Below are 12,178 nucleotides of genomic sequence, written 5' to 3' on the forward strand. Positions count from 1 at the left end.
CTCCTCTTCGGACTTCGAATAGACAATGATGTCATCAAAGAAGGTACCCACGAAGTTTCTATGTGATCTAAAAATTCTGTCCATCATTCTATTAAACGTGGCAGGAGCCTTTGTGAGACAAAATGGCATGACAAGAAACTCATAGAGACCAAATGTTGTCCTAAATGTAGTCTTATGGACATCTTGTGGCCTAATGCAAATCTGATGGTAGCCACTCTTTAGGTCTATCCTTGTAAACAATCACGCTCCCTCAAGCTGATCAAGAATGTCATCTATCCTCGGTATGGGGAACCTGTTCTTGATGGTCTTCATATTCAAGACGCGATAGTCAATGCACATGCGCCATGAACCATCCTTCTTCTGCACTAAGAGTACACGCGAACAAAAATGGGATGAACTGGGCTGAATCAGCCCCTTCTCTAAAAGCTCGTTGACCTGACTCATAATCTCTTTCAGCTGGGTTGCACTAACCCTGTATGGTGGTCTATTCGGTGGACTAGAACCTGGCACAAGATCTATAGTATGATCCTCAAGTCTCTCAGGAGCTAAACCCCCTGGCAAAGAGTCCGAAAAACAATCACTGAAACCACTCAAAAAAGTTGAATTGTCTTTATCTAAGGTAGACAAATTAGATACAGCTTGAGGTACTTCTTTTGCAAAGATCAAGTACGCAGAAAGATGATTCTTTATTACAGATGAAATAGCAGAAGCAGAAACAACTAGAACAGACTCGCCTTTAAGCTTTACATCAAGGACATGAGTCTTTCCTCTATGTACAAGGGTAATCTTTTTGTTGTAAGTATCCACCATAGCATGCAACCTGTAACACCATGGGATACCCACTAACACATCACAGCCCTCAAGTGGCATAATATGAAATTCTTTCGCATCCACATAGCTCTGAATGTGTAGACTAAGCTTTCCCAAAATGGGAGTAACAGGCTCTGAATGACCTGGGCATGCCAAACCTTCTTCCCCTGTCATACCCATCTCCTCTGCACGAATGCCCAACTTTGATGCCAATTCTGGTGATATGAAATTTGCACGGGCTCCTGGATCAAAGAAAACCAGTACTGTATGGTCTCTAACTTTGCCCCAAGCTCTGCACAACTCCGTGGCATCTGTGTTTGGCTGTCTCCAACCAAATCTGGAACAAGTCCTGCACTTGGCTTTGGCTTCTTCCCTTTATGGTCTGACTTGTCATCCTTATCCTGACTTGTCATCCTTATCCTGTGACTTCTTCTGTGGGCATTCATTTGCAAAATGTCCTTCCTGTTCACAAATGTAGCATTTCTTGGCCTCCCTAAGAGCTTTCCTTTCTTCAAAAGTTTTGCCAGAAAAATGCCTTTTTTGTCCTTGTCCTCGTCACGAGAAGACTTAGACTGCTTCTTGGACGTATCACCTTCTTCAGTGGAGGGCTTCTTTGTGGGAGGCTCAGAAGGCTTTGCTGCAACATTTCCCTTGGCTGAAAACTGTTTGCCCTAGGACCCTTTCTTGTGGCTATTAAATCCAACGGAATCTCCCTTCAACAGATTGCTGGCCACTCTTGCATTCTCTATCAACTGAAACATATTCATGACAGTAGTCTTTGTGCAGTAGTCCCTGATTTTCTTGGGCAATCCGCAACGGTACTTCTCAATCTGTTCTGACAATGGCACAAACCTGTAAGAGGTGATTGGCAACAGTGCGGCCCAAAATTGTTTATTGTACTCTTCCAGATTCGCACACTGTTTAGCATTCAACTCGTGCCATTCTGTCATCACATCCACTTCAAAAGTGTTTGTCAACCATGCAGGCGCAAAAAGCTGTTTGAATGTCCACCCACGTTGTTGGGGCTTGACCCTGGTTCAACAATGCGGTCCACCATTGAAGCGCATTCCCTTTATTGAAGCGCATTCCCTTTCAAGAAAGTGGCAGCCTTGCGTATCTTTGAAGATTCCGTGAAGTTTCCTCCAGCATAAGCTGCATCGAACTGCTGTTTGAAGGTCAAAGCCTTCAATTGATCCTCACTTCCTCTGAAAGTTTCAAACTTCACTCCCTGCCCACGTTCCTTGTAATCCTTGGGCTGACTCAAAGGAGCCACATTATCATAAACAAGTGCCTGTAACAGTGGTGCTCCATGAGTGTTCATTCCAGCAATCGCATCAACTGTTTTCCCTGTCATATCTGCATTTTGTACGTATGGCTGCGAAAAACCAGCCATACCAAATTGTGTTCCAGGCACTCGAAACTGGCCATAGGCACCCTAAAAACCTGGTTGGACACCCATGTTCGCGTACATAGGGTTACCCATGCCTGTTTGCATTGTCCCGAACACATTCCCTGGCATATACCTGTGGAAGGTCCAGCCATAGCTTGAAACACTGAACCACCTCCAAAATAACCAGAATAAGTATTAGGTAATGGAAGGGTCTGACGCATAGCGTGTTCATTACTCCCTTGACCATTCACAAACGGTTCTTGTCCAGCTAAAGCAAGTTGCTTTGGATCATTGGACACCGCTAGTTGCTCAACCACATGGGCTTTCCCTCGAGCATCATGAGTCCTCTGCGCATTGGAAATCTCCTTTTCCTGCAACGGCTCAGTCGTGCCCTGTGTAGGAGGCTCAAAACCCTGTGTCGGAGCCTGTAAGAACTCCTGCATCCTTGGGTTGTTAGCCAACTGCTGAAACATGTCCATGCAACAACGCAGTGACATCTAAACAACCTATCCTCTTCTTGAAGAGTTGAAGGAACTTTCTCTGTTCCATGTGAGGAAGATCCCTCTTCAGGTACTTAGTCTCTCTTCTCTGCCACAACGACAAGCTCTGTGTTGTTTTCACCCACAACAATCCACGCTGCACTTTTTGAAGAAAAAGTGACTATCCCGTCTATGGAACCCTATAACCGGCATGTACAACGTAGAGGGCGGTACTACTTCAATTACCTGTTAATTTTACACAAAGCACTCAGAAGGGAAGAGAACACAGTTGCGTTCAGCGACTAGAATGTCCCTGCGCACACGAGACTGACACCCTGTAGGCCCCAAAGACTGGCGCCCCTTTCGGTATTTCTTTATTCAAATTAAGGTAGACGATCCGACCACTTATCACAAGCTTTCACAAAGCTGTCCAAACCTAGCGAGGGCTGAAAACGCAGGTTTTCGACCTGATTTTGGCAACATAACGGCGCAAGAACCCCTGTAGGTCAAAAGCACCTGTCTAGGACGGATTCCCTCGCTATCTGGAAGCTTTCTAGTGAGCTGTCACAGAAATTCAGCGGGCTGTAATTCCCTGTTTTTCACTGCCAGGTGCCCAAAAGCCTGTACACGCATCCCAAGGCTCTCACGAGGCTCCCCCGGTGTTCCCTTGCAGTTTAGGTGTGAAACCCTAAACCTGCAGAAAAACACAGCAGGCTGTAATTCGCTGTTTCGGATTGTTTTTAGCGGAGCGAACACACCTACGCATGTCCCAAGGGCTCCCGCACACAATGGGACAGTTCCCCTGTGAATTGGACGAGTTTTCACGCGAGAAAACTCTCCGAACTCGCAATCTTTCGCGATGGAACTGTGCGTACCTGTGGGGGATTAGCAATTAGCTAATCCGGTTCCTATTCAGAAGGCTCTTGCCTTGGCAAACGCGCATAAACCCCCAGAACTGTACATGTTCATCTGAGTAGCCCAACTAGTGGGGCATTACCATGTGTGCCAAAGAGGAGAGAGAGATGCACGAGAGCAAGTCATCGCGCTACATGAGACAGAGGAGAAGGCAAGCTTTCCATTAAAGCTGTAGACCTTCACCCACTACTCACACACACACACTGTAGGTCACTTGCATGAGCAAAAATCAACCCCAACCTCAAATGGGCGCCCCCTCCAGCTGAGGTGTCCTGCAAATGGCTCTACAACTGCCAAGTGTTCAATTTGCCCCTTTGAGTTAATTCCCTAGTTCCCACTCACTTATAAAGTTGTGAGTGACTTTCCGAGTGGCCCAGATTTCATTTGGCGGGCACAGGCTTCCATACTCATCAGAATTCAGTGCTAACTGGCCCGACCAGTCTCCGACTGACCGACCCAGACTCCCGATGTGAGAAACCTATTCGGCCGCAGCCATTTCACACTGGCCATGCAATGTCCACTCGGACCTTTTTAAGGGTCCCAGGGAAACAAGTAAAAATAAAAATAAATAAAAATATCTAGTACTTATTTATTGAAGGCAACAGGAAAAAATACACCTCCTGGTGACACATACTGGCAGCACAGAGAGAGGCTCGACCTACTACAGCACCTGATTGGCAGGAGGAGGGTCTCACAGCTGAGTTCTTGGAAGCTTTTTGGGAGAGGTGGTAAGACTCGAGACAGCCGAGGCAAGTCACTTTGTTCCAGTGGGGGCAGGTCGCACACAGAGCTACAGCAGTTGGGAGCTGGCTTGTACATAGTGGTCTCTAGGCCGCATGTGCAGCTTGTGACCATCTTCTGGAGAGTCAGCGTCACTGTCTTTGGGACTATCCTTTGGCACAGCAGATGTGGCTTCGTGTTCTTCGGCTGATGCCTGCTCTTTCCACGGCTCGGCAGTACACTTGGGGGGCAACTGCTTGGTCTACTCTCACGGGCCCGGCACTTCAGTTTGAGCTATCTTCCACCAGCAGGATGATAGTGGTGCAGGGCGGGGGGGGGGGGGGGGGGGGGGGGGGGCGACCTACACGCCAGCCTGCCATAGAGCTTACTCCACAAGAGTGGTGCAGTGAGAGAGAGGAGTGCTAAGAGCTCATCAGTGGCCTGACACTCTAGTTTATCTGGCGGGCCCGCTGCTTCTGCATCTTTGAGGCTTGCCCTGTACCACCAGCAGAGACTATTCGCGATCTTTGGCTAGAGTTGATCCTTACTCTCAAAGGACAGCTCGAGAGACTCCAAGGCAGCTCCGACCGCATGCAGGAGCGTAGAGAGGCTTTCCTTCGATTGTGGCGTACTGGGCCTTTTTTCACCATGGTCCAAGGTGTACTCAGATGGCACTATTGTCCACCTGTGTGGCTTTTCCCTCCTTCCATTTCTTGATTTAGCCTCATTGTACATATGTTGTTTTTTCATTGGGAGAGTCTCCCCATCATGTTTGTTGTAGCCCTCTCTCGAAGAGGTGGTTGTAGACCTATGGGCAATTTCATTGACTAATAGAAGGATCTTTTTCTCGGGGAAAAAAAAAACAATGGGAGTATATATGCTCTTTCGAGTTGTATGCCGTTTGGCATATTGTATTGGATTGTACCTACAGGTGTAATCTTGGCAGATGCAGAGATGTGGCGGACATTTGGTTTGATCTCAGAGAGTTTTCTTGAGTAGCTAGGTCTTGTTGGACCCCGACGGCTTCTTTTGCAAACATGATCCTCAAGTGATGACCATTCAGGTCTTCCTATTCTTAGTAGTCCGAGTTTACCGATGGTGTGATTCTCTTTGAGTCTCAAGTTCCATGAGATTCAAGTTTTGCTATTCAATTACAGATGAAGCAGTTTTACTCCAGGTTGTCTCAAATTTCTTTCTAGTGGTACTCATTCTCTTTCCCCAGGATTGAGCAAGAGAGGGACTTCTTATTTTGGAGTTCTCAGCTTTAGCTCTTGAGCTTTCAGTGTGACAGTCTTTTGCTCTGTTCCGATGTGGGTTGAGGCAGTTATTACCTCAAAGCGTACTTTTGAGGATACTTCTCTTTCAGAGGGAGCTTCCAAGTTATTATCTTCAATCGACTTCCGGTGCTCCATTCAACGGAGTACCATGCACGGTGTCTTCTAGTCCTTGGTTTCCCTTGCCCATTTCTTGCGGATTTGGATGGTGTGCTTGAGCCCACAGTGCAGTTATTATCTTCGCAGATGTTTTCCGTAGCCATTTCGGTGGTTGCCTCGTCTTTTTGGTGGTTGCCTCGTCTTTCGGATTTGTGGTGTAACGGTTGCTCTTCCCATTGCATCCGAGCAGTAGTTCCTATGCCTTGTCTTCCAGAATGATCCTCGGAGGCTGTACCATTTAGCACGCACCTACTTCCCTTATCCTTAGACTGGCATGTTCTCTCTCTTACAAGTGGATAGTGGTCCTTCTCGAACTAGGACCCAATTACAATCAGCTCGAGCATTTTTACAGTGGGGAGACAGTCTCCTTGCTTCTCTTAGATTTGGTTCCGGGTTCCACAGGTATATTATTTTTTCTCTTCAGATTCACCTTCCTTTGGATGATTCAGTTACACAGGCACAGACTATTGGAGAGTTATGACAGTTGTCCATGGTTTGGGTGTTCTCCCTTCAAAGGGGGACATGAAGCCAGCTTGGGAGTCAATTTCCAAGACTACTTCCATACCGTTCTTGTGGTTCCATGTGCAACGAACAGGGTTGACAGAATATTTGGTGGCTTTGCATAGCACCTTATTCTTCTCTCGCAGAACTTGGATGCAGGGTCTCTTGATCTTGCCGTGTTAGCTACAGTCTCAGTATTGATGTGTGTTTTCTTCTGCCGGATGTTTGTTCTCTAAGAGTGGGGTGATATTCTCTCGAGTGATGTTCGAGACAATTGAAGTTCAATTACAATTTCACTCTCAGTTCCAATGAAGTTCCTTCAAATACAGTATGTAGTTCATCATTCTATATGGTGGTTGGTGCAGTTGTTTGGTTCTTTGTCATCGAACATATAGTTCCTTAGTAGCCTCGGTTGTCCCTTTCCTTGGACTTCCATCGCCGCTTGGAGTTTCAGGCATGTGGTATATAACCAAAGATTTCCGACTCTTTCCTCGAGGGTGGAGTACTTTAGAGTTGGGACATGATCCGGGTACCAATCTTCTATGTTTTTTTTTTACCCTCGGTTCGGATGCATACTCTTGCTTCTACAGATGCTAGTTGTGCGACTTGTGAGTTGGTTGGCTTGAGGAGATTCTTGATAGAGCTTGATTTACTTTCAACGGACGCATTATACTTCGCAGACGTCTTTCGGGGGTAGTGGTTGGCTGATACAACAGCCGTGTATTGATTTGACCCCAGAGTTCTGTAGCAAATATCCTTGTTCACGAAACCCTATCTTTACAGTTGCAGATTGCTCACTCCAGCTCCTTGGACTTGTTTCCCGTCCAGGATCTGAGAAGGGATGTTAAGAGTTCATTTTCATGTCCAATGGTAGCTCCAGTATCTCCCAGGAGTAGATTAGGGAGTGGGGGCTGTTCTGTGGTTGTGTCCGGCCAGTGTGAGGTAGGTCTCTCATGTCGGGTAGTGTCTAGCCATGTTTGGCTTGGTTTTTGGCTTGGTTCCATGGTCTCCAATTGTCCTGCAAGCTGGGAATAGTATTCCCTAGCCCTCGCATATTTTTCCCCCTGAGCCTATGGACATCCGGTGCCCTTCTTTCTACTCTTTCCCTATTCTCCCATATTTACCAGGTCGGGTTGTTGGAGGAGTGGGTCGGGCAACAGCCTATATTGAGGGGGCGGGGGGCGGGGTCACTTCTTTATATACAGACCATCCCTAGAGCGGGCACCCTCTTTAGGGTGTCTCATTGGGCAATATGCAGGCCAGTCACCATAGGTATGGAGAGGGCTTGCCTAGCGTTTTTGTGCAGCCCCATACCCAGCGTTTTTGATGCCTTGCCCAGCGTTTTTCCAGCCAGAGGGGGTCACTTCCCCAACGTTTCCATGGTCAGCCTTGTGGAGTTCTGGCGATGGTCATGGGCAGCACTTGCAGGCTTTTCTTCCATGGCAATGGGCAGCAGATCTTCACTTCCACACTTCTCCTCAAGGCAGCCCATTCGGTGGGCATAGCAGTCAGAGGCCGAGTCAGAGGCCGAGTCAGAGCAGAAATCCCTACTTCCTCTAGAGGGCATCCACCATGGCAGCCTTGAGGCCTTCGTCTCTCTCTCTCTCTCTCTCTCTCTCTCTCTCTCTCTCTCTCTCTCTCTCTCTCTCTCTCTCTCTCTCTCTCTCTCTCTCTAGTTTTCCTTTGCCAGGAGGTGGATCAGTGGTGGAGAGTCCAGCCCATGTTGTGGCCATGTCAGTGGTCTCATGTGCAGGAACAGTTGGCAGTGTCAGTAACAGTCGTAGTTGTGTGTCCTCGGATCTATCCATTGGGCATGTCAGTTCTATGCCGAACCACCCTTGGTCACTTGTATGAGCAGATTGTTATCAGCATGGAGAGCCTTTCCCAGATCTCTCTCTCTCTCTCTCTCTCTCTCTCTCTCTCTCTCTCTCTCTCTCTCTCTCTCTCTCTCTCATTCTCAAATGTCCTGTCTCTCTCTACCTCAGTGATATCTCTTCTCCACACGTGTGCCTTGTTCATGTGTGTGACATTGCAGGTGTTCTAAATCGGAATCGAGGTACCCATCGGATCACGAGCCAGTTCTTGTCTTCATTGCATCTTTCGCTGCCACCTATGACAAATATTGCCTAAAGCAAAAGTTAGAATCCATTTAAAGGCTTTTGGGACATGCCAAAGAAGGTTTTAGTATGCATGCTGGCTCATTGTGTCACAAAGTGATGATGTGGCGGACAGCAGAAACCTTAATTTCTGCCAGAAACCCTAAAATTCTTGCAAACCCTAATTTCTGCCAGAAACCCTAATTTCCGAAAATCATGGAGACTGAAAAAAAAAATGACGAGCGACGCGAATCTTGCTTTTTCTCTACGCCATGAGAAAGAGAGAGAACTTGCTTTTTTTTTAAAAAAAGAGACTCTCTAAGAGAGAGAGAGAGAGAACTTATGCTTTTTATTTTTAAAAGCTTTTGGTGCTCTGCTTTTGGGCATCCCTTGTAACCTTTAAATTAGTGGTGAGGGCCTCACTTCTCAGAGCATCTGGACGCAGCGTCTGAGAGTGAAACCCTAACCACTCTCTTGTACTTTGATGATTGATTAATATAAAAAGAAATACCGAAAGGGGCACCAGTCTTTGGGGCCAATATCTCTAGGCACGGAACTCCGCCGGGCCAGTGCAAATCTATTGTGATCTGTGAATTGTTTTGAAGTGGTTATGTGGTGCTGTCGCGATTGATTCTTGACTTGGAGTGTCCAAGTCTGTTACACATTGACCTATCCTACACACAAGCCACAGTCCAGGCAAGAGTCTGTTACACATTGACCTATCCTACACACAAGCCAAAGTCCATGCAAGAGTCTTCCAAGGGGAAGCAGAATCAAAAGAAGAAATCCACATGGCCCAAATTGACAGAAGAGCAACATGTTGAGTACTTCAAAGAGGGCAAGTGTCAGGAAAGATTAGCTTAGCTCTTCACTCCCCACCCCTAAAATAAATTTAATACATACCATGCTAAACCCTCGCTAAAGGACAAGATGGAGATAGATAGACTATGCCTAGCATGCTTGTACACCCGACGCATATAGCTTTGCATTTTAAACCCCTAACGTTAGAGCTCAACCCTCACCTACATCACCCTCTACCAGCTATTGTTACTCTAATTAGTCAGCGACCCCCCCCAAAGCTCAAGCTCTCGCTTTCAAGATATCACAAGCATACATTGCTTTGTCTCATATGACAAGTTTGGCCTCTTGAAGAGGCTCATAGAATCTTTCTTTCTCTTCCCCACAAATTTGTTTACCCAATTAGACTAAATTGTCAATGATAAAGGCTCAGCCTACTAAATTCAAGATTCTCATAAGGTGTTTTATGAATAAGGACCAAAACTTACCACTCCAGCAACATCAAGAATTGTTGTTGTTGAGTCAATGTGCTTTTTTGCAGCTATTGAACAAGCTGGAAACTTTTTGTTGAGAGTTCGTTCAAACTCCAATACATGATACCGCAAGTATCTATCCAAAGTGGTGACTTCCGATAGCCTTTGTGGGTCCACTTTTCCTATTCTCTCAATATAAACTGGCCGGCCATCTTTGTCAACCCCATGAAAGCCTTGTGGATAGCACTTTTTAACTTCATGTAGTTCCTCAAAAACGAAATCCTGCATGTCCAAGACCTTTCGTTAGCACATACATAATTTGACAAGACTTGACATAATTGAAGACTTACATGCCACCACTATGATCCAGAAATCATCTGCATTTCAAAACCTATTTTTATATAATGCAAGAATCTCAACTTCCAACTCTAGCCTAAAAATGAACTGTTACTCAAGGTATGCAAAGGTGTTTGGCGCAAAAAAGGCATCAACATTCTCCTCTTTCTTCTGCACTCTTAAAACTTGTACTTACAACACATCACCAAAATCCAAACAAGATATTCACTCCATAAGTTCTCTCTCGGCACGGACATCTCTCCATTGTAAAGAATAAGGAAACAAGAGTGGGGCCTTGTAAAAGATTTCTGACACACAACGGCGGAAAAGTTCTTTCAACAACCAAAAAGACACAATCAAGGTAACTGGTACCTAATGTGACAAATTGAATGCCATCTTGCTTGGAATAAATGAAAGTACAGAACTTACTTCAATTGTGTCTGCACCAAACTCTTTCCGCCACTGTAGCATGTCTTTCCACATAGTTTTGGTCTTCTCTAAGTCGAATTTTCTGGCTTTGAGGAACCTGACGACGGGCACAAAGCCCTGGTGTAAATGATAATAACTTCAAAAAAGAGCATGTATGTACATCTAGTATACATGCATTCCCAATATCTGGGTTTTGTCAAAACAACCGGCCAGTTTTCGATCTAATTAGGACAATGACACAAACTTTCGCCAATGCATCTTTAAAATTTGCATGCCCAACAGGGCATGGGGAATCTTCCTCAAGCTAGGCATGTGTGTACAACTTGCACATGGGACCTGTGCAAGCACTTGCACTTGCCACCATGATTATGATAAAGGAAGACCATAGCACATGTGTTCAAGGAGGAGACACTCATTTGTATGGTCGTATACCTCAACAGCGAGTGGTAGTCATCAAGATGAGGAGGTAATAGATCTTCGCCAAACAACAGCTTGCGAAATTCTTCAACAGCCCGCTGCTGTTTCCAGTCCCGAATATCTTGAATTGCAATTGATATGCTTCTATGGGGTTTGCTGGTTCTTTTGCGGGAAAGAGACAATCTGAACTTGGTTATGAGCGCTAGTGCACCTATCTTGCTGTTCCGCTTCTTGCGAGGATTAGAATTCTCGAGTGCTCCTGATGCATCACCTCCTGCTTCATTGTCATCTCGGTTCTCATCGTTCACTAAATCATCCTTTATCGTCAAAGAGGGATCTGATGAAGCCCTGTCGATGGAGTCTGCCATGGCTGTGCCTTTTCGTGTTGCCATTCAGATCCTGTGGATGGGCATCAAACAATGCAGAAGCAGCAGCAAACGTAGAGACGTTGGTGCTGCATACAGGAAATGTACCAATGGGACGAGAGGAATGAGAGAGAGAGAGAGAGAGAGAGAGAGAGAGGTACGATTTGGGATTGTGCTGGAGAGCGGGGGACAATGCAGGGTATCAAAAACAGCTTGATTGGCGCCCTCGCTCTCTCGCTGTTCTCAACAGTTCAGCCTCTTCGATAGCAGACCAATGAAGGCGATCCCACCCACTGCCCCACAGAGAGATACGTGTCGGATTGCAGACAGGGAAAGCCTCCCTCGTGCTGACATTTTCCAATATCCTCTTTTCTAACGAGTGTTTCCCCTCCTCACACTACTATTCCCCTTCCACGTCCAACATCGAAAATGTAAAAAGGGCAAATGATAGGGATGATGAGCATCTAGCCTAAAGGACGTGATTCAATTAACTTTGCCAAAGGCAGCACGAGATTTGAGTAGAGAGGGAGGAGTTGACTATTAGCTTTGGATTTGAAGTCTTGATTTGATTTTAAGAATGCTAGCCTCATCACTAAGTAACACCTATATTTAAGAGAGGGAGGCAATGGGATTGAAGGCGGAGAAGTTCACATGCGAAAGCCGAGAAGATCGTAATCGTAAATATCAAATCAAAAACTAAACTTGCATAAGCACTAAACTTGGATAGCTTGGGCAATGCATGTTAACTTCTATACTATATATAATGCAGCTTAAAATTTTTAAGGAAAGAGAAATCCTCCAAGTGTCGCTCACTGTTTCCCTTCAAAGGAAACTTTACAAAATGTACCATTTCTCTAAAGCTTAAAATCGTAGAACCTCTTAAACTTTTTAGCTTTCAATTTTTAACCTTTCAAAGAATAAGAAAAAGGTTTGACTCTACTTTTCCAACTTTACTTTTCCTTAATTGAAGCTTGGCTCAACTTTGTTTTTGGAAAGCAAATGGCCATAAAATTTCA

At 45.7% G+C, this 12,178-nt stretch overlaps 1 protein-coding gene across 7 annotated transcripts in view; it reads right to left on the minus strand.

Moving 5' to 3' along the window:
* The window catches only part of LOC147426831 (phosphatidylinositol/phosphatidylcholine transfer protein SFH3-like), a 137,150-nt gene extending 125,609 nt beyond the window's left edge, over window positions 1-11,541 (minus strand). For 4 of the 7 annotated variants that reach the window (XR_015186311.1, XR_015186310.1, XM_086499314.1 and 1 more), the window contains exons 1-3: window positions 10,813-11,541; window positions 10,381-10,477; window positions 9,631-9,897 (exon numbers count right to left, since the gene is read on the minus strand). Coding sequence is in view for 4 of the 7 variants with exons in the window: in XM_086499314.1 (XP_086355440.1) it covers window positions 9,631-9,897; window positions 10,381-10,477; window positions 10,813-11,189 (741 nt within the window). In the remaining 3 variants the exon portion in view is untranslated. The remainder of the gene's footprint in view (window positions 1-9,630; window positions 9,898-10,380; window positions 10,478-10,812) is intronic. The other 3 variants (XR_015186312.1, XM_086499316.1, XM_086499315.1) reach the window with 2 other exon arrangements.
* Between the last annotated feature and the right edge of the window lie 637 nt (window positions 11,542-12,178).

Source organism: Adiantum capillus-veneris, chromosome 24 (assembly GCF_014529385.1).
Source record: "Adiantum capillus-veneris isolate H3 chromosome 24, ASM1452938v2, whole genome shotgun sequence".
Classification (NCBI taxonomy): Eukaryota; Viridiplantae; Streptophyta; class Polypodiopsida; order Polypodiales; family Pteridaceae; genus Adiantum; species Adiantum capillus-veneris.